The sequence below is a fragment of the Pocillopora verrucosa genome, chromosome 4 (assembly GCF_036669915.1).
Source record: "Pocillopora verrucosa isolate sample1 chromosome 4, ASM3666991v2, whole genome shotgun sequence".
Lineage (NCBI taxonomy): Eukaryota > Metazoa > Cnidaria > Anthozoa > Scleractinia > Pocilloporidae > Pocillopora > Pocillopora verrucosa.
In genome coordinates this window covers 4,308,545-4,335,549 of record NC_089315.1, presented here as the reverse complement: position 1 = coordinate 4,335,549, position 27,005 = coordinate 4,308,545, and the positions used below count along the sequence as shown (strand labels likewise).

Here is a 27,005-nt window from a genome sequence, read left to right as displayed (position 1 = left end):
CAATGTTTACTTTAGTTTCTGTTAATGTTTTTTAAATAGGAATGAGTATTTAAAACTTTGTTAATTTTATCAGGAATCGAAGACATTTTCCCTGTGTATAGTTTCTATAATTCCAGAATTGCATAACCACAAATAAAACAATATTTTATTCTTTTTGTGTCTAACTTTCATTGCCAAAGGGAACTATCCAATCGAGGGTATTCGTTTTGTATATTTACACGGTCATTTCGAATTCTACAAAACGAAGACCCTAATGATTTCGTGTCATTTGGAGTCTGACAAGGCGTTTTAGCAAGGGTCTTCGTTGTAAAGATTCAGGGGGTTTTTTCTACAAAACGAAGACCCCCTTGATTTCGCGTCAGTTGGCGTCTGACAAAGCGTTTTAGCTCCGAAATCATGACCCCGTCGGGAAGCACATACCCCTATAGGCAATGTATAGGAGTCCCCCCCCCCCTTCCCCGGGGTCTGACAAAGCGTTTTAGCAAGAATCTTCGTTTTATAGATTCAGGGGGCTTTTTCTACAAAACGAAGACCCCATTGATTTCGCGTCAATTGGCGTCTGACAAACCGTTTTAGTGAGGGTCTTCGTTTTATAGATTCAGGGGGTCTTTTCTACAAAACGAAGACCTCCTTGATTACGGGTCAATTAGGGTCTAACAAAGCGTTTTAGTAAGGGTCTTCCTTTTTTAGATTCAGGGGGTCTTTTCTACAAAACGAAGATCCCCGTTATTTTCACATCTGTTTGCGCTGAGGAACGCTTTGGCTTGGTTTTTGAGCTGTCCGTGCCTTATTATTCGGGCAAAAAAATTAGGGTCATCGTTTTTCGGTCTTCGGTCTTCGTTTTGTAGACACCCGCTGTCCACACGGGTGTTCTCGCCAAAAATCATTTTTGGCTTGTGACGACGCAAAAAAAGAGAATTGGAGAACAACTAAACTATTTTTGAAACATGTGTCCTAAACCCTTTTCATGGGCAAAAAAGAAAAGAAAGAAAAGAAAACTTTTTTCTGACGGGAAGTCGATAGGACCGCTCTTAGCGAGAGCGGCACTTAATCAACATGCAAGACGATACAAGACTACCGAAAAACTCCCTTTTCTTTTGGACCGCGTATGCATTCCGAACACTCTGATTGACAGCTGTCAGAAACACTACAATAGTTGTTCATAAACCGTTTGTTCAGGGAAGTAGGTCAATGTAATCTTAAAATAACCTAGCTCAGTCAGTTAGCAAAACATGACGTAATGTCTTATTTTGGTAAGAACAATTTTAGCGAAAGTCCAGGATTTGAACGCAGTTACGATTTGATTCACAGAAAGTCAGGCCGGTGCATATCAACACTGTGAGTATCTCCTCTTGCAAAAACTTATCAAAATCTGAATAGATAGCAATTGGGTCTATAGTTGTTCGCCTTGATTATAAACCCCTCGAAATAATCAAGGACTAAAAAGTAACACTAGACAGCATATAGTGTTTCTCCAAACGCTTCCTCCTTGTCTGGCTGCCTCCTGCTCGCCTTGTAGCAGAACATACGAGGACCAAAGTGGAGGATTCTTTAACTGTTAAAGATTGCCATTGAATAAGCCATTTCTGCTATCCCTCGACAGGGCGATGAAACAGGTTTCGCATGAGGTTTGCCCTGATCATTTTAGGGAACTTTGTAAATTACCAATAGTTGTCCTATTGTATATAAGTAAATTATGATCACTGAGGTGCTCGGTTTCCGACTAGACTTCACTGGCAAAAAGTGTAGTGATCTAAATTTCGTAAACAGAAATGTCATTGTCGACGAAGCAGCGGTCGTGTTTGTGTTTGAAACACAACTCTTATATCCATGCGACCTTTGCCACAGGATAAAGATATTCCGGCTGAAATTAAACTGATGTGAGCGCTATCCATGATGATAATAATAATAATATACTTAACGTTATTAACAATAACAATAACGATTGTTATACTAGTTTTCATGCTCATTTTCATATTTACTGTTATTATTATTATCACCATTTACACTATGTTTATTTCAACAAGGGAGATGTGAGTGCAAATTCATTCCTCATGCAAGTTCATTTCAGTTGAAATCACTCAACCTTCCGAGGGTCATCCAAATGATATCGTAGTGTGTTAATTTTTTTAGTTATTGGCTCAAAGAGGAGGCATCAGTTAAATAACTCTGTCGTGTTAATTTTTTAGTTATTGGCTCAAAGAGGAGGCATCAGCTGAATAACTCTCTTTCTTCATATCGAATCAGGTAATTATAGTTTAGACCGTTTTAAGTGATGTTTAACGTATTCAAAATGTATTTCGACTGACTCGATTACTCTTAACTACAGAAACTAATGCAATCATGCAATTTTCAGGACAAGCAAAGCAGATATATAGATAGTTTTGATGATGGAAACTCGAGTTTCAAGTTTTTCATTTGACCTGATAAATGCATGTAAGAGTGACCTTGGCAGTGATAAACACTACTTAAGCAGTAGTGGAAATATAAAGCCCGAGAAAAATTCAGGGCTAAACAGGAGTTTAATCTAAGATTCAAAGTAAGGTCTTTTTACTCTCCCAAACTTGTTTGATAGTAATGTTTTATTAAGTTCGCAGTATTTCAGCAAATTTGTCAGTTCACTGATCTTCCATGCAGTAAGTGTACTGTAAAGTTAACAAAAAAACTCGATACCCAACGTTCGTAAGCGTTTCACTCCATCTGTGCTGGTATTCTTTAATCGGTCAAACTTGTCATTTAATAATCGGGATTGAATAAGAAGTAAGAAATCGGTAAAGTCAGTCACCAGATCTGGAATGCATGTCACAAACTGAATATATAGCCGTTTCTACAAGTGCTGTGTAGAGTAAAGAGATTGATCGATGTGTTTTGAGATTTGCGCCGCGAAATCATGTCGAAGTAACAATTTCTTAACAAAGCCTTGGGCCTTAAATGGTCATATTGTTTGCTAAGACTTCAGGAGAGAATGATCAGTGGTCACAGAAATCTTGAGGACGAATTACTCCTTTAGCAGTTGTTTTGGACATTTCTTTGGAAATCGCTTCGAAAATTCCTTCAGATCTTTTTGGAGTGCTCTCTGCGTGTTTTATGCTTGATCTTCGTCGTTAGATGTGGTGTTTATGCTTAAATGAACACTGAAACTCTGAATGCAAACAAAATGATATTTAATTAAAACGATACACGACTACCGAAAAACTCCCTTTTCTTTTAAACCGCGTGTGCATTCCGAACACTGTGAATAACAGCTGTCAGAACCGATACAATAGTTATTCATAGACCGTTTGTTCTGGAAAGTACGCCAATGTAATCTTTAAATAACCTAGCTCAGTCAGTTAGCAAAGTATGACGTAATGTCTCATTTTGGTAAGAACAATTTTGGCGAAAGTCCAGGATTTGACGCAGTTACGATTTAATTCACAGAAAGTCCGGTCGCTGCAGATCAACACTTTGGGTATTTCCTCTTGCAAAACTTATCAAAATCTGAACAGATAGCAATTTTTACACTCAAAGCTGTAATATAAAGCGAGGAATTGGGTCTATAGTGGTTGGCCTTGATTATAAACCCCTCGAAATAATTCTCTAAAGTTCTTAGCACACCACAATCCCAAAAGCCAAACCACCCGAGAAAAGCTTCTTTTCACTTTTTTGCCTTGTTTTGGTTGTTCTACTTCCTATATGCGAGTGTTCACTTGATGTTACGGGGACGTCAACCATACCCCTTACAAGCCTTACTGATTACGATTTATTTAAGGTCTAGAGTTTAACAGCGGTAACTATTTGTCAAAAGTAAGTCTCCCTAGTTCAAGGTTTAATCCAAAGATGAATTAAGAATTCGATACTACTGCTAACTTGGCTCAAAATTTAAGTACCCTGTGCTCGAACCTTTTGCAGCCGATCACTCATCCACTGGAAAGAAAAAAAAAAAGGTGAATAAAGTAGTACATTATTTTATGACGATGGCCTGTATTATGGTCTTACCTTTCAAATGTTCTTGTCTCATCCTCAGCTCAGTTCTTGAGGTTGAATCCCAAACTGTAGACGTCGTTACAAGGTAATTTCATTAGTGGACTTTTTCAAATGATTCCGTTGTCGTGTTTTAAGAACGAAAGGCTTTCATAAGGCTATCATAAGGCTATCGTTATGGATACTGGGGTTTCTTTAGCTTGACTTCAACGTCGCATCTTTATATAATTTTATGCAGGTATCGCTTCAAAGAAGACGTGTCAATAGTTGAAAGGACATTTTTTATTCAAAGACTGCGTAAGTGGAGTTTTTTCTCTAATTTTGTTTTATAGTGGTAATGTTTTCTCCAAGCTTGTAGTATCCCAACATTATCATCAGTTCATAGATCTTCCATGCACTTTTACGTTATAAAAAAGCTTCGTAACCAGCGTTTAAAAAGCGACTCCATCTGTAACAATATTCCTTAATCGATGAAACTTCTTATATGAGCCATGATGTTTTCGCACGAGGCTCTCTTGCCTACCCTTTTCCTAACTGTGTGTAGATGCTGGATCATGAGAACATCACCTGAGGGGTAGGCTAGACGCCCATATGTTATTCTGTTGACCTTGAAAGCGCATGACCCATTTTCTCAGATCAGCTCGTCTACCTTGTTGTCTTTGTCATGGGACATTCGAGTGTAAGAACTGATATATACTACATTTATGGCTGTTTCGATTATCATTTTTCAGATTTTGCGGACATATGTTGGTTTGTCCACTTAATGTTGTTTGTTTTTTTGCAAGGAAACATGCCAACAGAAGCGGGTCACAGCTCAGAAATCGTTGCGAGTGAATACAGAGGAAACAGCTTACCTGCCGACGAGAACACACCGCTAGTACGAGAGGCTAGTTCAGCAATACGCCAACTCAGAAGCTGTGAAAATTTCAACTGTCGCCATTTCTTACTGATTGGCCTTTCTTTACTGTCTTTTGCTGAGGTGGTTTTGCTCATAATAAGCCTAGTACCTTTCCTTATGAAATTGAGCGGAGACTATGATACTCTTAAATACGAAATGAGTGTGACTATTTCCTTGATTGTAGTAGAAATTGTGAATTGTTTTTTTTTCCTGATGATCATCGTAAAATCCCCATCATTCGTCGGTTTCTCAACAGTTGTTAAAGATCTGTGTTGTCTGCCAAATTTTTGGACTCTGTTTTTATTTTTTCTATTCTATTTGATAGGTGCCTCACTCAATATCTACAGTTTACATAGAATTTACAATTCGTGCGATAGTGCAAGTGACTGTAATGTAATCATATTACTCCTTGTAGAAATTATTCTTGAAATCTTCGATTTCTTTTCTTTGATGATATTAGTTGTATTTCTAAATGATATTAACCTTCGTTATACGATACGAGGTCGCGCGTGGGTGTATAGAATGCTTAAGGGAACTTTAGTTATCTTTTGTTTCCGCCTTTTCGTCCCCGTGGCCTTCAGCATAGCGACCATAAATGTTGCTTGGTTTTTTTACGCAGATCGAAGCAAGGGCATACTAAGGACCCAAATCATTAACGACATTTTGTTTTTGCCATTTGGCAAAAAAATCGTTGAACTCCTTTGGCAAAAAATCTTCTTGAATGACAAGTGTATCATTGGTAAGATAAGGAGAAATAGGGGTACACGCCAAGTTACTTTCCTCGTTTAACTCAATTGTGATTTTCTACATTTCTCTCAGGTTTATGAAAATATAGTTTGTCATCATTGAGCTTCCGCTGATAGTTAGTTTGACAGAACATATTTAAAATGCATTGGTTTTCACTCAGACTAAAAGGTAAGATTGAGACAGCTCGCGTCACTATCTTAACCAATTAAGTGCAATTGTGTGTATAAGATATCTTACCAGGGTCAAAGCCGTCTGCAGCTTCGCCCTGTATTATAATGGAAAGTCAAGGTAACTGCACCATGACTCTTGATCGAACAGACACCCTTAAATACGACCTAGATCTTTAAAAGGGTTTCTACAGTCATATGTCATTTTTCTTTTACTTTTTTTCCACTAAAACATAGTCATGGTCTTATTCAGACCATTAAATAATCATCAATGTATCTTAATTTATATTTTAGCTATTTAAAATTTGATTTTCCTCTTTTCTTATGTATATTCTTACTATGCTAGTTATTGTTATCAATTTAACGAAGGAGTAGTTAATGAAACTTTTCAGCCAGGTTTGTGTCAGATAAGATAAATTATGTGGATAAACTGCTTAATTTAGACATAGATTGTAAAAAGGGTGATCTTCGCTTCCGTTGGGAGCATAGGGTGTCGACCACATTCTACACCGGACCCTGCTTTTCTTTATTTTCTCTTCGCCTCTAAACAAGTGTTGATCATGTTTAACTTTTTTCTGGAAATTGAAGAAAGTTACGGAAAAAGTAGTTTCCTCTAGAACTTAAGAGCGAATTTTTTTTATCACCGCGTGGGAGGTGGCACATGATCGGAAAAATCACTATCCTCATATTTCGCTCAGAGATACCTTAGGGTAAGTCTATAAACGTGGTATAATGTTTTTGTTCAGAGCTGTTTTTATTTTCTAGAAAATCATCAAACACTGTATCGAGCCCCAACCGCCATAAAATGGCCGAAATGAAGTCGACGAGTAGGGCAACAAAACCTTTATTCCTCAAAAGCGCAAAAGAAAGCAAGTCTTTCTGAATTTTACCTATTTGTATACGAGGTATTATAATAAAGTTTGGATATAACGCGCGGTGTCATTGGTTGAAAGAGCGTGCTCTATGAGAGTATAGAGCATAGAGCTGAGCTAAAGCTGTCACGCCATCTGCCAAACTGTACTATGTTCGACCTTTTCCGGGACTTCCTTCTAGCTTTTTTCCGATAATTATAATTGAAAGTGAAATTTCGGAACAGGCGAGCCGGCAAGTAGCAACAGAAGAACCAAATAAAGGTTTGTAAACATACCAGGCGCCGTAATTTACGTTATTAAAACGTGAGTAGATACAAATATTCTCAAACTACTACGTCTCGTGTTTCTCCCTACACTTCTTTCGTGCTCTAGCCGCTTCCTGCGTGCTTTATAACAGAACAGAGCACAGTCAAGGGTTTTCTATTTGTTAATTAAAAAATTATTTGAATCTAATAACGAGCTTGTTGACATAACTATGAATTATTGGCGAATATTTGAAAATAGCCAAAATTTGATTGATTAAAAATTACATTTTGGAGCAGTTTTTCAATAAAAATTTTTCCTACCTGGTATAACAAGGAATCACTTGAGATGAGCATTTTTACAAAGTGGAAAGAATGTTCTTTCCATGGATATAAAAATTAATTTGGGGCTCTTAATTACTGCGAAGAAGTAGCCCGGTCTATTTCGTGCAAATCGCAATGCCGCCATGTAAACAACCGCAGATAATCCAATTAGGCTTTTTATTATCGAAGCCATAATTCCAACAAAATCTTATCGCTTTGACCTATACTAGATTGTAAACTGGATTTCTTAAGCTCGCCTGGCGAAAAACACCTTTCTAAGATTGGTTCCTTGCCTCAATCTTGTTATAAAGAGACTTGACAACAGCTTCGATAGTACAGCACTACAGGCGGTGTATACCAAATCACAGTGGAAACATCTCACGAAGGTTCCTGCCAGAAACATCGGCATTGCTGGACAGTTATAACCATATTTCAGCTTGGAACACTTACATTTTACAAGTCTTCCTTTCACAATAAGAATGGAAGTTTGTTTTTATAGAACGAGCCAGAGCATCCTGACAGATGAAATGAATCATTGACGTTCGTTTTTTGCGATGGTGTCACACAATAACATGTCACTCGAAAGGAGGCTCGGTTACCAAAACGGTCTTATTTTCTTTCCTTCTTATCCCCTATTTTTTATTTCTGGGAAAAAGTTTTAAATCCAGAATTTAAAATTACCGTTGTTTGCATTTTTTAAGCGCGATACCACTCATGCGTCACCCTAGACTGCTAAATGAATTAGGTATATGTTACTACAGCATAGAGGAAATTTCACTGCATTAATTTTCAACGACGTAAAAAAATGTGTTATCCTATTTTGTAAATTGTGACGGCTTGCAGGGTAGACAGGTGCGGGAGTGGAAAAATTACATTGGGAGTAGCTTTCTAAAATACTCAGCGCTAAAAAAATAAATTAGATAAGGCACAGTTTCTAACCATATAATGAGCGTCGCGCCATAAATTTTCCGAAGCAAACTAAAATGGTGTTTTCGTTTGGCCGCCGATTTTTTTAAGAGGTGAGCGTACCAAATGGAAATCAATTGCTCCTTTCAAAGATTAGTTGAGGGATGCTGCTCCCAAGATAAGCGAAGTCGAGTTGCAGGAAAAGCTTCTCTTATAGTCCCTCTGCGCTTATGTGAGAAAGACATCTCAGCACACAAACAGGCTGTGGGCGTGAATGATGTTGAATCGGAAGTCGATCTCATTTTAGCACGGGCATCGATATTCACGTTGCCTTCCAATATTTCGGACATGACTATCTGCCCAGCCCATCGCTCCTCTTTGGGCATTGGATGGCGAAGAGGCTCGCAACGGCGCCGTGTTCCATCCGAATTATCGAGGCATGCCAAGGAAGGGAAATCACGAAAGGGTGACCGTGGTATAAACAAAGCACTTTCGAAGGCAATCCTTCGACGCACGGGAATATTCCTCCCTGTTGGGTCTGGTAAGTCTTTGTAATGTTGTTAATTTACAATAGGACGCTATGACAAACAGGACAAGAAGTTACTAGTAAAAACAAAATTGGCACATTTAAATTAGTACTACCACTAAAGCACACATTTAACCAGCCATTTAATTTTGTAGCGTGAGCTAGTTTAATCAAATTATTTTTTTATCATATTAAAAGAGATTTCTTAAAAGATAAAACGGTAAAAACGAACGATAAAATCCGACGTTTCGGAGTAGTCATGATTCCATTATCAAGGTGTTTCATCCAAGGGTACGTTGGTAAAGAGGGAGGACACGTCGTAAGAAACCAGAATGTCGCCGTTTGATATTTCCAATTCGCGAATTTCGTCGGCAAATTCAAAAATGTCAGTTACTGTGTAGCGATTCAGAGAGAGAGGCTTAAGTTTAGTGTCGAGCCATTTCGCCAGTGCATAGTTCTACCATTTAAAGACCGAACCTCAGCAAATTTTGTGAAAGGACAACTCAAGGATCTGAGCCTAAAAGTGAACACCAACATCCAGCCCGTATTTGTCAGCCGAAAAATTGATCAAGAACTGAATGTGAAAGAAGCAAAGCCATCGATCGTAAATGAACAGTGTGTTGTTTATAAATACCAATGTGACCTGTGCGATGCAGGTTATATAGGATACACACGCGGACATTTACACAATCGTGTAAAAGGACATAAACAACAGTCCTCAGCCATTGCCAAACATTGCAAGAACGTACACGGGACGATCCCTCAGGACCTACTGACATGCTTCGAAGTTCTTAAGAAGTGCAAAACAAATTTGACTGCTTATTGTACGAAATGCTTCATATAAGAACTTTAAAGCCAAACCTGAACGTGCAATCGGACTCTATTCGTGCGAAAGTATTTGTATAATCTTCGCACCTATTATGTTAATTTTTCGCGCCACATCGCTTAAATACTGTTATTTGCATGTTTTAAACTTTTACCTTGATAATGGAGTCATGACTACTCCGAAACGTCGGATTTTATCGTTCGTTTTTACCGTTTTATTTTCTATCAGTGTGTTTTTTTTTTGTTAACTTCTTGTCGCCAAAAACTAATACACCTCTTTCCTTATCTCACCATGCGGCCTGGGACCGAGATATTTATTTTGGTCAGGGGCTCAGGGCCACTCACTACACCGCAAAACCGCTCTTAGGGAAGCGTGATGGATAGATTTAGGGGACGTTGTTGCGTTGTTGGTGCGAGGGGACGGGCAGGTGATTTGAAAAGCGAAAGGGAGGGTAGGATTAAAAAACTGTTTTTGTCTCTGTCAATAGACCATTTTACAGTTCTGTGATATTTAACCAGGCCTCTGTATGAAAGCGAGGTTTGTGTTGACCTTGACACGATAGAGATCAAAAACTGGTTAGCATAACAATTAAAGGATTTGCATATCAAAAGTAATAGGGTTTGTATCAAAACAAGGTCAACTTGAGCCTCGCTTCCACTCAAAGGCTTGGTATCTAAGCACGCAACTGTAAAAGGGCCTATCCAAGCCCGAAAATTCCCCCAGGCATTCTCATTCTTATTCATTTTCGTTCGTTCGTTCGTTTATTCATTCTCATTCCCCTACCCCAGTGTGGGGCCTTTTCCAAAGACGATCAGCCCGGTTAGTGAAGCATTGTCAAAAACTACGTGATCTTTTCAGTCAACTCTCGTTACAACGAACACCCTCGGGACGTCGTTTAGTGTCCGTAATACAGTGGAACCCACCGATATTCCCGGTATAACGATGAATATTCTATGTCCCTGCAAATGTTACAGTAAACTGTATGGGACAGAACCCCGATATAACGATCTTCGATATAACGATATTCCCGATATAACAATGAGAATGAATACACAGTGCACAGTCACAATTTAAGCAAAACATTGAATTTAATACAGTAACCGAGCATCTGTAAAGTTTCCGTCGACAGCTTCTCTTTGACTCCTTTTACCCCGATATAACGATATGTTTGGTTATTTTTCAGCATTATCGTTATATCGGGTTTTCACTGTAGTGAGAGTCCGTAATGCTTGGAGTCATTTCCAGACAAACCTCTTTTGTCGGGGATCTGAATTTTGTCCGTAATAGCGAATGTCCGTAATAGCGAGGTGTCCGCAAAGCGAGAGTTTACTGTAAATGGTTCTGCCCCAACACTGTACAAATATTTGCACTGTTGTTTCCGTGTGCAAACGAGAGATGAAGCAAAGAAGAACGCCGGGAAGCAAAAGAGTTGCAGTTTTAGATGTTAAAAAGCGATTGAAGCTGTTGCAGGCTCCAGTCGTTCTAATGAAGTTACATTTATTTGGGAATGATTACTTGTATGCGTGAGCTTGCTTCACCGTGGGGCATTTTCCACATTTTCAAAATCAAAAGACAAATGCCCCGGGGGATGAGCGGGCTTGGAATTGACTGAGCCATTAGTATTGATAAATTAATTTTACTTTACGAACAGTTCGATTATAATTTATCATTTTTTTGTGTGTGTAGGAATTTGTCGTGACTGCAGGACGGCCATTGTTCCGGATACCAAGATAACGGTTACAGAAGCCTGTAGCTCAAGCATAGCTGGCATTGCAAAAGGAATTGAAAATGAGCCACTTTAGTGACAGTACGTAGCAGTTTCAGTGGTTTTCACATGTATTTTCGCGGTGAAAGGGCATTATCAATTGCGATTTTAAGAAAATTTGTGATTAAACATGACCTGTTTTCAGATAGACACCCACTTGTGTAGACTTGCATAAACTTACTATGGGTTGTATCTTACTTGATCACGTTGAGATTTCAACGCAAGGAGTTATCCAGCAGTTTCATTTGTTTGGCAAAACAATCTCCATCATTTGTGGATAGCGCTGTCAATATTAAATAAGTACATTCAAGCCGATGCACGACATTGGAAGTCAATTCATGTAAGTTCAGACTTCCTACTTATGCTGGCCTCCATCTCGTTTTTTCTATTACTTCTCACCGTGCCTGATGTTTCAGAATTTGAGCGCCAGTGTAGCCCAGTCAAATAAAGCATTTGGAATTAAACACGTTATGACTTTCTACCAAGTTACATACTTATGTTTTCTTATTTCTCTGAGAAAAACAGAAACGCAAAGTAATACTAACAGTAAACACCCGCATACAAGAACGCGTGGATTAAGAACATCAGGCTAAAAATTGGGCAATTAAACACCATTTATATACTGAAGAACAAATTCAGCCTGAAAAATAAACATGTTCTTTATGTTTAAAAAAGAAAAAGGATACCAGAAAAAGAAAGCTGGTCTAGAAAAACTAAGAAAATTCGTGTTTACTTATATCATTGATAGTATTTATTTACTTTTAATTTGAATTTTTTTTTAATGCAAGTAATGAAACATTGTATGCTAATTACACCTCTAGTGATGTATAATGTATACTATTTCTGAAAAAAATTTTAAGAACAATTTAATAACACTTTCAGGCTGATTTCCACTAAACACCCATTAAACAAAAACACGATCAGCCAGAAGCCCGAAATCAATGTTCTTTTATTCAGGTGTTTACTGTACACGCGTGGTTACATTTGTAGGACGAGGGGGAGGATTACGCTGGTGTTCCTCACAGTACTCCCATAACACCAGGAGGAAGTTTCTACATTCCTGAAAGTGACGACACATGCACTTCTTTTGAAGTAACGTTCGATGATCTTCGCGGTGCACAGGCAGAACACAAACCTGCTGACGCCCTTAACGAGTATTTGCAATCCCGAGATACCAGTCCAGTCCGTTCTAGGCTTAACACTCCGTGGGAGATCGCAAGTGAGAGAACAAAGTGTTATTACATACGAAAAGCTGGACAAGGTGTGACCACCATAATGGAAGATATCGCGCCCAAAAGTCCTGCTGAGTTGTTCCAGGCAATGTGTTCCTCGCAAGCCATCCAAAGAACTTTGTCAAGTGACGAGGAAACTGAGACAACTGTCGATGAAACCCTACTAGGAGAGCTTGCTGATTGCTACCACGCTGCTGGATGTTGGGAGACGCGTCGGCAAATTCTGTCTATCATGGCCGATAAAGTGTCGTTTAAGAAGTTGCGACTTTGGATACCAGACCTGTCAAGTTGTCGTTTTACCGAGGCCAAACGTCATCGCCTGACACACGGGAGAGGAGCACCTGTATCGTCAGCGCAAGCGCCTGTGATGCGTGTTTCCACTGCACAAATAGATCACTTTATCACATTTATCACAAGTGCACATGTTATCCAGGACTTGCCCCTCGGGGAAAGGACTATAACGTTGTCATCAAAAGAGACAATCAAAGTTCCCAACGTTATACGAACCATGGTTCCAGAACGATTAGTAAAGCAGTACCTCGCGTATTGTGAGGAGACAGGATTTAAAGCCCTCAGTCGCAGCACCCTATTGCGTATCTTAAGTGTCTGCGCCGCGTCTGTGAGGAAGTCCTTGCAAGGACTCGATTACATTGGTTCTTCAGGGGCAGAGGCATTTGACGATTTATGCAAAGTAGCCAAGATGCTTGGGGACGCTGGGCAAGGGATGGGGTGGGCAAAACAGCAAGAAACCAACCTAAGGGAAAGCAAGCGCTATCTAAAGAGCGACTACAAGGTACGTTTTATTAATTTGTTTGTTTAATTGCAATCAAACTTTTCTACTGCGATCAAGCTTGCAAGTTAATAAGCTGTTCCAAGCGCGTTTGTTCAGTATAAATTTACTATGTCGCCGTTTCATTATTCGATGAAGGTAGCCGATATTTTTTACTTCCCCCTATGTTCAATGGGTGGACGCTTCTATTTGTAACCCTACCCTTTCTTATTCGTTCAGAGTCGAACGAGTTTGCTGATTTTGGATTGGTCGTTCTGATAAAAATAATAGACGGCGGGAGTCGGTTTATGGTCTTTAAACCCTATCCAGACCAGAGGGGGAGTGCCCGCGCTGACTTTGAGCGTCTATAACTTTTTCAATAATCAACCAAACGCTGCCAAACTTGGCAGCTTTATCTAAAATTTATCTGGAAATAATTTGGTATGACAGGTTGTCGTTTCGGGAACTTAACGTTGCCATGGTTATGTCATTTTGACAGACATCTTTTCTAAATTTGTAATGTTTGTGTTTTTAGTAATGGAAATTAGGTTTAATGTAGTTATTTTCACCTTTTTAGGCCTTTTTTCGGCAACCTTTTAAAGCAACCTTTTTATCCTCTCTTGTTTAAAGTTTTTAAGGACTTTTCAGTAATATGTGGCGGTTTTCTGAGGTTTTTGAAAAAGTTTGAAATCCAGGATGGCGGATGGCGGATGGCGGCTGTTTGGACATTATGTCATAATTGTCACAAGATATGACGTCATCATACCACGTGACGTATACCAAAAGATAGATGTTCAGACATACTATATACCCTCTAAGTTTCTTTGTCATTGCTCAAATATTCTGGAAGTTACGGAGGGGGAGGGAGGGGCGAGTCCGCACCCCCGGTCTGAATAGGGTTAAGAATGTTAAAATTACGAAAATAAGGGGAGGAAACTAGGAGGGAATAGGGCAGCTTCACCCCTCGCCGCCGCTTGCTGGCTGTTTCTCAATTCGTATTAATGTTATCACGTCGCAGGCTAGGAAACGAAAAAGACTGCTAGCAGTTAAAAATCCAGAAAAAAGTCTGAGCTGGGAGGCCCGGTACCCAAGCGCCATTGTCATAGAGCCTGGAAATAGAAGGCGATGGTCACAAATGATACGAAACATGCGGAAAAGGAAAAACCACCAAAACTGCGAATTCTATGCAGCGTTGAGAAATTCCGTATCTTATCTTTTTGCAGAAATAGTGTTTTTCTTAGATTTAAGGTAAAATTTCTTATTTATTACTTTACTAAACACCGGAGTGCAAGCTCAATTATCCACCAACGAAAATGCTGTTCATCGAGTGGTTTTGCCTTTTAAAGATCAAAAGTCAGCTGACGCAGTGAAAAGGCAATTATCAGATCTAAGCAAAAAAATAGATTATACTCTTCAACCTGTGTTCAAGAGTCGCAAAATATGTGAAGGCCTGAAGATCTGCGAGCCCAAACCACCTATAATTAGCCAACAACTCGTTGTGTACAATTGTAAATATGATTTGTAACCATTGTAACCGAAAATTAGCCGAGTCCGTCGGGCTGCTCTGAAGATAGAAAATAAAGATGGCCTAATTAAAAAAAATCTTAAACAACGTATTTCACGCACTTTATTGCGAATTGATGGATGACTTTGCGGCACGCTAGCTTTTACACAATGGAATAAATTAATACAAAGAGAACTGTTGTTTCCCACTGATTCAATTTTTCAGAAGTTGGATATTTGTCAAATAACTCCCCTGATTGCTGTACTGAAAGTAATTGTACTGATCGAAATACCTCCTGCACTAAAAATCCGAATATTCTGTGGCTTAAATTCACAGTTGCATGTGTCTAAAAGCTCGTCAGTGCCCGATCATTGCAGACCGTTTGCTTTAAGCGACCCCAAGGATCCTGCAAAGCGCGAAGGGGATGAGATGCAAATGCTTACATTTGTACACATTTTTAACCGTGCAATCAAGACAACTGTGCTGTACTCGGAGTGATGGCAGATGTTATACGGCAGCTCAAGATCACAGTACCCAATCTAGCGTCCGTGTATTATTGGCAGGACAATGCCGGATGTTATCACTGTGGAGCAAACAATTGTGTGCGCAAGAGTCCTCGGCGAGCAGTTTGGCGTATCCATAAAGCGCCTTGATTTCTCGGATCCGCAAGGGGGAAAAGGGCCTTGCGATAGAAAGGCTGCTACGATCAAATCACATATGAGAGTTCACCTAAATTCTGGCAGCGATATTGAGACTCCCGCTCAGATGTCTGATGCAATTCTTTCCTCCGGGGGAGTGTCCGCGGTTAACGTTACTCTGTGTGAATCAGCCATCAGGAAGAGTTTGATTAACAATGTTGAGTATAACGGTGACGGAATTCGCGTGTGGAAGGCGTACGGTGTTGGCCCTGGGAAACTTTTAAAGTTGGAGAATCCACCGTTGTCGGAGCTTCCATCACTCACAAGTACTCAAACACATTCCAGTACCTTCCCTTTCCGTCAAGGCGTACAGCCTCAAGTTCATGAGGATCAAGTAGACCAAGAGGCTAACGCTGAATTCGTAGAAAATCTGACAGGAGTAGATGAAGGACTTTTTGTTTGTCCTGAGGAGGGCTGCACACGGACATTCCTAAGGTATTCTTCAATGCAGCGACACTTAGATTGTGGTAAACACGAGCGAGCTCTAGAGCGCGAGACCTTAACAGACAGAGCTGTTAAGGTGTATGGAGAGAAACTGGAGGGACAGACCCCTTCAGTACCAGAGGTTATTGCAAACAGTAGACCTGACATCAAACCAGATTCGTGCAGAAAAGTACCAATGGGCTGAGCACTAAGGGCTGGTGCCCCACGAAAGAGATTTACTTCCAGCCAGAAGGCCTATCTTACTGCCAAATTTAAACTGGGGGAACAATCAGGACAGAAAGCAGACCCTGCATCAGTTGCACGTGCGATGGTAAGCGCCAAAGATGCGAGTGGTAACCGCCTGTTTACAAGCGACGATTTCCTTACAGCAAATCAAATAGCTGCCTTCTTTTCCCGACTGGCTGCGAAAAAGACCCTCCAGGATGACGAGGAACTGTCTGATGACGACTTGGAGGCCGCTGCAAGTGAAGCAAGAATCCAAGAGCTGTCGAATTAATTGCAATCAAACTTTTCTACTGCGATCAAGCTTGCAATTGAGAACCCCAAATTAATTTTTATATCCTTGAAAAGAACATCGTTTCCAATTTTCATGCTCATCTCAAGTGATTCCGAATTATACCGAGTAGGAAAAATTTTAATTGAAAAACTGCTCCAAAATGAAATTTTTAATCAATCAAATTTTGGCGATTTTCAAATATTCGCCAATAATTCATAGTTATGTCAATAATCCCGTTATTAGATTCAAATCATTTTTTAATACCTCGTATACAAATAGATAATATTCGGAAAGACTTGCATTCTTTTGCGCTTTTGAAGAATAACGTTTTTGTTGCCCTACTCGTCGGCTTCATTTCGGCCACTGTTATGGCTGAGTGGTTTTCAGTTCAATTAACATATGACTTCTTGATCTTGGATATAAAAAGCTACTTTATGGATGGATAGCAGTAGTTCTGTAAGAAATAGTGAACCTATCAGAGATATTTGGTGTTTGTACCTCACGAAATGGTGGCAACTCGCTTAAATATAGGTAGACTTCTACCGCTTTCTATAACGAGATATAAGAGTGATCCAAAGTTTGGGTCAAACGCGGCTACTATATTCATATTTCGTTAGGTGTTGCATAAATAGCACGAGTCAGATAACTGTCGTCTGGTAACGATCATCACTAAGAACAATAAAAGAAGAGCAGTCGAATTGAGAAAATGAATGTTCCACTTCTCAGTAATCGCACCGATGCTAAAAGCATAGGGGAGTTAAAAATAATCTTCTTAATGCGATTGTTTGCGATCATGTTTGAGGCGCAACCTGCTCTATAGAAATCCACTTACCACAAACACAAGCAAGTCATTTTTTTCACCAAAATTTGGATGTCATACCTTGTTTAAATAAATGACAGGCTTGCACGGGTGGATGCGATTGGAGAGATGGACAAAATTAGTAACATGGCGTGACATTTTTGGTTTGTGACGCTTTCACGGCAGTCTCCATAGTTTGGTCAGGTAAATTATATATGCTCGAAATTTGACCATTACGCTTTTGAGAGTCACCCCTGAAAGTATAGCATTATGCATACAATTCTGCTCAACGTAATAACAACTTTTAAGAGACTCTCAACCTCCCCCCCCCCATTCCTGACACCAAAATTCCTACCACCATTCCTACTGAATTTCAGAATACAATATTTTACTGGATCAAATTCCTTAAGTGAAAGCAAAAGAAGGAGGCCCACCGTTGAAATTGCTCCGAATTTATCTCTTGTTGCACTGTTACATCAAGGGAATTTTTAAGAAGTTTAGTCCTTAAGCCCGCATTATGCTTGATGCTGTGTACTGTGAACTGCCAAAATTGTGCCGGCATAATTTATCTGATCCTACTTCTTAGTTCCGTCACGCAGTACGTTCTGATGTAAAAGAGAAAACACAATGCACGATAAAAAATAAATAAACAAATAAATAAAAATAGCTGGAAAGAAGAACACTCCAACACTGCAGACTTGTAGCTCTTTAATATGGCTTTCCATAGTCGCACAAAGGTTTCATTTCCTTACCTTTCAAATGTTTTTGTCTCATCCTCAGCTCAATTCTTGAGGTTGAATCCAAACTGAAGACGTCGTTACAAGGTAATTTCGGCAGTGGACTTTTTCAAATGATTCCGTTCTCGTGTTTTAAGAACGAAAGGCTTTCATAAGGCTATCATAAGGCTATCATAAGGCTATCATAAGGCTATCATAAGGCTATCATAAGGCTATCATAAGGCTATCATAAGGCTATCATAAGGCTATCATAAGGCTATCATAAGGCTATCATAAGGCTATCATAAGGCTATCATAAGGCTATCATAAGGCTTTCATAAGGCTTTCATAAGGCTATCATAAGGCTATCATAAGGCTATCATAAGGCTATCATAAGGCTATCATAAGGCTATCATAAGGCTATCATAAGGCTATCATAAGGCTATCATAAGGCTATCATAAGGCTGTCATAAGGCTATCATAAGGCTATCATAAGGCTATCATAAGGCTCTCGTTATGGATCCTGAGGTTTCTTTAGCTTGACTTCAGCGTTACATATTTTTAACATTATGCAGGAATCGCTTCACAGAAGACGTATCAATAGTTGAAAGGACATTTTTCATTCAAAGACTGCGTAAGTGGTATTTTATTTTGTTTTATAGTGGTAATGTTTTCTCTAAGCTTGTAGTATTCCAACATTTCCACCAGTTGAGCCGTGATGTCTCTGCATGAGGCTCTCTTGCCTGCCCTTTTCCAAACTGAGTGCAAATGCTGGATCAGGATAATATCACCTAAGTTATTTGTCACCTGTTATTCTGTTGACCTTGAAAGAACATCACCCATCTTCTGTTGTTTTTACATGGAACGTCGTGCTTGAGAACTCAGATCGGTTCCTGTACCTTACTTCAGTTCTCTACTGTGATGGTGTCTGTCATGGGACATTCGAGTGTAAGCTACTGATATATACTGCATTTATGGCTGTTTCGATTATTATTTTCCAGATTTTTCGGAAATAAGTTGGCTTGTCCACTTTGTGTTGGTTTTTTCAAGCAAACATGTCGACAGAATCAGGTCACAGCTCACTAATTGCTGCGCAATACACAGCAAACGGCTTACCTGCTGATGAGAACACACCGCTGGTGCGAGAGGCCAATTCAACAAGTCGCCTACACAGAATCTGTGAACATTTCTCACTAATTGGCTTTTTTTTACTTTTTTTGTCAGCTGAGGTGGTTTTGATTGTAACACTTCTCAGTTTGTCCCTTACGAAATATTTGAGTGGAAACTCGACGAACACCTCGACGCAAGAAAACCTTGATAAAGAATTTTCCGACGCCATAATTTGGACTATTTTCTTGAACGTGGTAGAAATTGTGAATTGTTGTTTTTTTCTGAGAATAGTTGCAAAATCCCCATCATTTGTCGGTTCCTCACGAGTTTTTAAAGATCTGTGTCGTCTTCCAAATTTTTGGACCCTTATTTTATTCTTTTTACTCTATTTGATGAGTGCCTCTCTCAGCATCTACAGTGCAAATGGATTGTATAGTTTTTGCGTGAATCATAAATGGTGTCATGTAACGAAATCAACCATTGTTAAAATCATTCTTCAAATCACTCTTGAAATCTTGAATTTCCTTGTTATGATGATATTAGTTGTATTTCTAAATCACACGAAACTTCGCCATACGATACCAGGTCGTGCGTACATCTTGTTAAAGGGAGCTTTGATTTTGTTTTGCTTTCGTTTTTTCTTCATGGTGGTCGGTAACACGATTCATTTTATTTTCGCACCAGATGCAAACGAGGGAGTGATTCGGGCCAAGAAGATCAGCGAAATTTTGGTGTTGCCTTTTTTAAAAAAAACCATTGAACTTCTTTAGGAAAAAATCTTCTTTGATGAAAAGCGTATCATAGGTAAGATGAGGAGAAATAGAGACACACACCAAATTGCTTTCGTCCTTTAAGTTAATTTTCATTCGCTACTTTTCTCCCTTTAAAGGTTTATGTAAAGATAGGTTTCTCATCATTGAGCTTCCAATGTTAGTTAATTTTTATTAGACTTTAATTTTAAATTGTGTGTCGGGAGTAATTCAGGAATGCATCGGTTTTTTACTCAGACTGTAATAAAGACAGCTCGCTCCGCTATCTTAACCAATCGAGTGCAATTTTATTTCAAACCTTATCAGTAACAATGTCGCATGCAAGGCTGCTCTAAATATTACAATGAAAAGTAAAGGTAGCTGAGCCTCGACTCTTAATTGAATAGACACTACTGCATAAGACTTAAATCTTTGAAAGGGCCTTTACTTGTATCATTTTTCCTTTTTTTGTTTTTCTACTGTAACACAGTCATGGTCTCATTCTGACCCTGACTGGTTCATAAAAAGAATCATCAGAGTATCTTATCGCTAGTTACTGTTACCAATTTAACTGAGAAGTAGTTAATAAAGAATTAGTCCATGCTTAGCGTGCATATAGTGAGTTATGGATGCACGCGAGAAGTTTGGAGAACACAAAAGAAGCGTAAGAAAGTGTAAATAAAACCTTTTACTTTCTGTTGATTTTATGTTTATGTTATTTGTTTTTATTCATTATTCTTTTTGTATATCTGTATTCGAATGGAAGGAGGGGGGGAGGGAAAGGCACATTTTTCTACTCAGTCGACCTTGACTAGAGTGGTCAGGCTAAAGTATGAGAACCAGAAACTTTTTATTAGACCTCAAGATATACTACAACACCACCTTCATTTCGATTTGTTAATGCGATGTATAGGTCGGGCCATGGGGTCAACTGTGTTTGTTTCCTCGGCACCATGCTCTTTGAGATGATGAGCATATAAGTATGCTTTAATTTGTGGACCAAATGCAGACTGGGTAGTGAAGAAGGCTTCCATCCTTAACGAATTTTTGATATTGCAATTTTGCAAAAAGATAATTGAACTCCTTTGGGAAAAATCTTCTTCAATGAAAAGAATATCATTAGTAAGATTAGAAAAATAAAGGTGCAGACCAAGTTCCTTTCATCGTTAAATTGTGGTTTGCTTCCTTTTTATTGTCTTTATAGGTTTGTGTAAAGGTAGGTTTGTCGTCATTGAGTTTTTCACTGGTAATGGAATGCATTGCTTTTCACGAAGAGTAGTCTGTGATTGAGACAGATTGCGCCACTATCTTAGCCAATCATGTAAAATTATGTGTTTTTGAAATTTCATCAGCAGATCAGTGACAATGCTGCCTGCAACGTCGCTCTGTTTTACAGTAGAAAGTCAAGTTAACTGCACCTCGACTCTTGATTGAACAGACACCATGACATACGACTTTGATCTTTGAAAGGGCCTCTACAGTCGTATGTCATTGTCTTTTTTGTTTTTCCACTACAACACTGTCATGGTCTTATTCAAACCCTGACTGGTTCGTAAAATAATCATTAAATTCTGTTATCAGTTTAACCGAGAAGTAGTTAATAAAATTCTCAATAGAGGACTCAGCCAGGTTGTATCAGAGAAGATAAATTATGTGGATAAACATTTTAATTTGGTCATAGGTTAGGTAAGGTGATCTTCACTTCTGCCTGGGAGCGAAGACCATCTTTTTCCTTCTACCCGGGTGTTAGTTTGACAATTTTTGTGCAACCGAAAAGAGTTTCGGAAAAAGTAGTTTTCTCATAACTAGAGTAATTTACACTCTATTGTCAAGAAAGCCTAAATACTCTTAAGTTTTAGTTGAGTTTTCGGTTTATTGTTTTCAGTCGTTATTCTCCATGTGTTTCTGTATTCGGGTAGAGGGAGGGGGAGAGTTGGGGGGGGGGAGTGGGTAGGGGGTAACATTAGATTGCTCAATGTCGACGGGAAAGTTGTGGTGACATTTTTCTATTTAATAGAAAGCCCGTTCTATTTACACGAAAAGCACGTTTGACTTTGCGATTCGGATTTTATTAACAATATTTGATGGAACCAAGTGCCTCTTTGAATAATGAAATGGCTAACCGTAGAGTCTTTGTGGCTCAGTGGTAAAGCTTCGGAGCACGGAATCCACAGTCTGATGTTCGATTCCTCTAACGTTCGTGGAATGACGAGCAAATATACTCGCAGGTATGTTCTACAGGATTAAGAGCTTTGCTTGACGAGTGTTTTCGCATGTCACTACTTGGAGCTTTCAGGATCAATACTTGTAGGTGATAGTTCATGTTAGTCTCTCCATTATTAAAATGGTTTTAAGTAAGAGGTAACTACCTAAAACGGAGGTATTACTCTATATATATTCCGAGGGCCGAAGGGTCGAGGGATGTATATGGATTAATACCGACGTTTGAGGTATTTGTCTGACCTACTTAATGATATTATTCACGAGATATCTTTATAGAACGATCCTTTCTTCATGGGGCCAAACACTGGCTAATTAGAACAGTCACGCCTTCGTCGGATCAAAGCATGTACAATGAAAGCAAGCCGATGTGTGCGTTTCTCACAGGACTGTGAAAAGTTGTGGCGAATTCCTTCGTGACTTTCACCTTGCGTCGTAGGGAATTTTACTTACCGTTCAAGATGATTTGTCCTTTGATTTCTTTGTCTGGATTTGCGAAATCGCAGTTCTTCGCCAGGCTCCTCAGACGTGTGTGGAAACAGTCGAGGATTTCTCCATCCTTCTGCTTGGCCTGCTGGAAATTATACACTTCGTACGTTACGCTGACTCGCGGAGAGAAGTGAGCGGTCAGTTTCTCGACGGCCTTTTCGTAATCTTTGACTTCACCGACGTCTTGAAACGTGTCGAAGATCTCGTCGACCCCTGGACCGCTGTTTTGCAGCAAAAGGGCTCTTTTTCGCTTGTCATCGGAAATTCCCATTCCCATGGCTAGTCTCTCGAATCGTCCTAGCCATTTCTTCCATCTCGGGCCTGCATTTCCATCGAAGTGAACTTCGAGCAGTGGGAAGTAGAGAAATCGCCACAATGTTTTCGGGGGGAAAATGCATCGGAAATCTCTTTAGAAATTGTTTTGGATATTTCTTTGGAAATCGCTTCGGAAATCCCCTCAGATCTTTTGGAGTGCTCTCTGTGTGTTTTATGCTTGATCCTCGTTGCCAGATCTTGGGAGAAACTGCAAGAATTCTTTTAGAGTGTACGGCTGTGACTAAAAGTGGGACGGGGACGTGGGACGGGGACGTGGGACGGGGACATGGGACGGGGACGTGGGACGGGGACGTGGGACTGGGACTCGGAGACGTAGGACTGGGACTCGGAGACGTAGGACTGGGACTCGGAGACGTAGGACTGGGACTCGGAGACGTAGGACTCGGGGACGCGGGACTCGGAGACTCGGGGACGTGGAACTCGGGGACGAAGGTGCATGGACGTGGGACTCGGGACGCGCGGGGACTCGAGGACGTGATCAACAAGCAACACCTGAATTTGTAAAGTATAATTCTCGGTGGTCTCGACTGAAGGTGTAATATGCTGGAGAGCTTGTCTGGTGACGCTACATCGAACGTGTTGTAGAAGGTAAGAGGACACGGTAATTTTGGTTAGCGGGAAAATTATGAAACCTGCAAATATTACGAAAGCCCGTGAAAGGATGACATCTAAAAACTGAAGGCAAACTTTGAATAAGACACTAGCATGCGTAATGATGGCGGCGACTAACCAATCTTCTTTAAAGAAATCGGAGATTGACTTCCTTGAGGAAAACCTTGAAAATTGTTCTGTTGAAAACCGGTACTTCGTAGGTTATTTCGATGGAAAAAGAGACAAGTTCGAGGATATGCTCGAGAGTTTTCTTCTTAGTAGTTCCACATGCTTTGTAAAGAAGGCCTTGCACTCAAAGGACTTAAATCGCAAGCGGTTTTCGAAAAATGGTGGGCAGTTTCTTTTATTTTTAACTGAATTTTTGCTTTTATCAATTCGGTGTGGGCCTCGTAGAGACTCGATCTTTTGAAGGCAATTTTGTAAAAAATTACGCAAAAAGTGTTGAAATATTTAAAAGTGTATCATATAAAGAAAAGCACTTGGAAAATAATCTAAGTGCGTAATCTAGTATACCGAAATACTTTTTCAAATTATGCATTTGCAGCGTCTCCCGTCTTTGAACACAACGGTGGTAATGTACCGATCCAATTTTTCGACAAACCGTTTACCATCTAAGCAATGAAACTCGGCATTGCCTCCACACACCAACAAAGGTGAGAATTCCATTTGAAAACAGAGTTTGAAATATAATAAAACGTACCAATAGCATTCGATTTTTGGATAACCCACGAAACTGTTTTAATTTTTTAGGTATTTTAGTGGAGGAATCCATCGAACTTTTTGCATATTGAGGAAACAAAATCGGGAAGGTCATTTACATCCATTTACTTCAGAATTCCCCATAAACGTAGGGTGTATACAATTCCTGAAATTCCCGTTCGTTATTTCACGAATTATTTGACGTTTCAGTGTTAACAAATTTTTCGTATTACGTAAGTAAGAAACATTGAACTTCTCTGAACGGACTCAACGCTGCAAGGAAAATCTTTCTCATAATTTACTTTTTAAGAGACGAAGTTAACGTCTAAAATTCAAACGATACTGTTAGGCTTATTGCCGCATTGATAACCAAGTAAAAAGCACAAACATACTGAAAAAATTCTTATCTGTTTTTGTATATCTTTATCTGTGAGCCACATGTGACTAAACAAAAAAAGAGAAGTATAGATTGATGGCTTGTTTTCATGAATCTAGGATTTCGGGAATCGCTATAATCTACACGATCACGCATTTAGTAATATTTCTTCTTCTAATGATTGATACTGGAAGAAAATAGTAACGTTGTCATGCTATTTTATGTGCCCGTTTTAAAATATTTGTCTTCGCATTCAGCCCACTGGTAAAAATCCCGTGAAAATTGTTCAAAAGAAATATGTCACAGTAGTTATTTTATGACAAACACAAAATACTCAAAACAAAATCAAGAAACTACTGCAGTTTCGCAGAAAATTATTCTCTACAAATTCAGCGCAAATGTCAGGTGTTGTTTGTTTATCACGTCCCCGAATCTTCGCGCGTCCCCGAGTCCCACGTCCCTGAGTCCTCGCGTCCCACGTCCCCGAGTCTCACGTTCCCGAGTCTCACGTCCCCGAGTCCCACGTCACCGAGTCCTACGTCACCAAGTCCCACGTCCTAATCCCACATCCCAGTCCCACTTTTAGTCACAGTCAGATTGTACAGTATACGTGTTGTTTTGTAAATAACACTGTAACGTATTTCAACTTGTTTGTGTGTTCTTTTAAGAAACGCGATATGTCTGTAATGTAATGACTAGAGTGCCAAACTTTTTTTTAATTTTGATCTTCTCCACGCAGTGCGTAATTCGTGACCTGATATTTCAACGAAAATTATCGAGAAGGCGTCTTCCGATCACCTTTGTTTAGTTTGTAAGTCACGCAAGCACGCAAGCCTTTCGACCGATCACGTTTACGCAACGTTTTAGGACAACTCGGCATCTATTCTCCATTCAGTTGTTATGAAAACCTGAAATCATAAACGTAAAGGATAAACAAACGAAGTTTGAACGGTCAAAAGGAGATATTGGTCGAGTTTCAGAATTATGTAAATCATCATTGACAAGAGCGCATTTGAGCAAGCACATGGATTTGCATTGTTTTTAAGATGTTGGTGGATGAAAGCTAAGATATAGCCGCAGGTTTGAGGCAATCGGTGACCTCATTGGTGTATAAACTATACACTAATATGCTTTTTTAGCCTGATTAACGCCTGAAGTTTGAGAATTATTTCGTACAAATTGGTGAATTTTGACATGCAAATTAAGGTCGAAGAGAAGGCTCTCCTCTGATCACGCTTGTATGAAAAATGTTTTACCTGAAGTTTCCATATTTTGTCTGTGAACTAACTGAAGGCACATTGTAACTTGTAACAAGACAGAATTCCGTGAGCTATATTATTGCAGTCACTACGCGCTAGACAAAATCTGTGAAATTTACACTTTCGATCACTGTCCGCGGGTGTCTACAAAACGAAGACCGAAGACCGAAGACCGAAGACCGAAGACCGAAGACCGAAGACCGAAGACCGAAGACCGAAAAACAATGACCCTAATTTTTTTGCCCGAATAAGGCACGGACAGTTAAAAAACCTAGCCAAAGCGTTCCTCAGCGCAAACAGATGTGAAAATAACGGGGATCTTCGTTTTGTAGAAAAGACCCCCTGAATCTACAAAACGAAGACCCTCACTAAAACGCTTTGTCAGACGCCAATTGACGCGAAATCAATGGGGTCTTCGTTTTGTAGAAAAAGCCCCTGAATCTATAAAACGAAGATCCTTGCTAAAACGCTTTGTCAGACCCCGGGGAAGGGGGGGGGGACTCCTATACATTGCCTATAGGGGTATGTGCTGCCCGACGGGGTCATGATTTCGGAGCTCCTGATTTAGAACGAGCTATCCAATTTTATGACGGAGCTTCGGTTTCCGATCCTGTCGCCCACTGACATAAACCATATGCGAAACCTGTCACTGAGTCAGCTATGGTGCTAGCTATCGGCGATGTAAAACGGTTTTCCTTGATTTATTTGAGATCGTGCATGGCTTGAGAAAGCTTCAGATCGGCTCACGCCCTTGCACTTAAAGTTTATTTTCAAACGTGCTTTTACTTCATTATGTAAACAATATTAATTAAATTTTAGAGTTCACGATTACATTGATATGCTTTTGATGCAGTTGTTGGTCCGAAAAGACATATAGTACAGTAATTTACGCTTCCTTGAGATACGATTTTCCGCACGGAATGATCTCTGCAAAAAGCTTTATGTTAGAAGTATAGTATTATGATCAATTTCTTTAGGTGCCTATTGTTAAATCAAGGTAGATATAAGAGTTTAGAAACTGTGCTTATCTTGCCTGGAATCTCTTAAATAGAAGCAGTGATGCCGAGGTTTCTGCATGCTGTGCGTCAATTTTAACGCTTTCAAACAAGGATTCTTAAAACTGACAGGTTATAACTGAATATAAAAAGACACTATAAAAATTGCACATATTATGTAAAGGAAGTTTTGTTCTGTGCATTCTTGCGTGACTTAATACTGATCCTAATATAATTGGCTGAATAGGCCTTATACATTAGGTTAT

General features: G+C 39.5%; 3 protein-coding genes and 1 pseudogene across 3 annotated transcripts in view; 3 read left to right on the top strand and 1 right to left on the bottom strand.

The window, feature by feature from the left end:
* Positions 1-27,005, bottom strand: part of LOC131769194 (macrophage mannose receptor 1-like) — a 131,966-nt gene that overhangs the window by 69,374 nt on the left and 35,587 nt on the right. The window lies entirely within an intron of this gene.
* Positions 2,198-5,258, top strand: LOC136280104 (uncharacterized). Its single transcript, XM_066164760.1, has 5 exons — positions 2,198-2,247; positions 4,007-4,051; positions 4,202-4,260; positions 4,749-5,083; positions 5,187-5,258. Exons 4-5 carry the CDS (start codon positions 4,754-4,756, stop codon positions 5,256-5,258), a joined length of 402 nt encoding a protein of 133 aa, XP_066020857.1. The 5' UTR covers positions 2,198-2,247; positions 4,007-4,051; positions 4,202-4,260; positions 4,749-4,753.
* On the top strand, positions 12,262-15,239 carry LOC136280102 (uncharacterized). Its single transcript, XM_066164755.1, has 2 exons — positions 12,262-13,261; positions 15,078-15,239. The coding sequence occupies exons 1-2, from the start codon at positions 12,512-12,514 to the stop codon at positions 15,237-15,239; spliced, it is 912 nt and encodes a 303-aa protein (XP_066020852.1). The 5' UTR covers positions 12,262-12,511.
* On the top strand, positions 15,309-16,379 carry LOC136280101 (uncharacterized; annotated as a pseudogene).

Excerpts from the sequence above, each read along its gene's own strand:
- LOC136280102 (XM_066164755.1), top strand. The coding sequence starts at position 12,512 with ATGGAAGATATCGCGCCCAAAAGTCCTGCTGAGTTGTTCCAGGCAATG. Across the intron at positions 13,262-15,077 it reads ATCTAAAGAGCGACTACAAG|TTGCATGTGTCTAAAAGCTC; the intron begins GTACGTTTTATT and ends TTAAATTCACAG.
- LOC136280104 (XM_066164760.1), top strand. The coding sequence starts at position 4,754 with ATGCCAACAGAAGCGGGTCACAGCTCAGAAATCGTTGCGAGTGAATAC. Across the intron at positions 5,084-5,186 it reads TTTTTTTCCTGATGATCATC|GTGCCTCACTCAATATCTAC; the intron begins GTAAAATCCCCA and ends TCTATTTGATAG.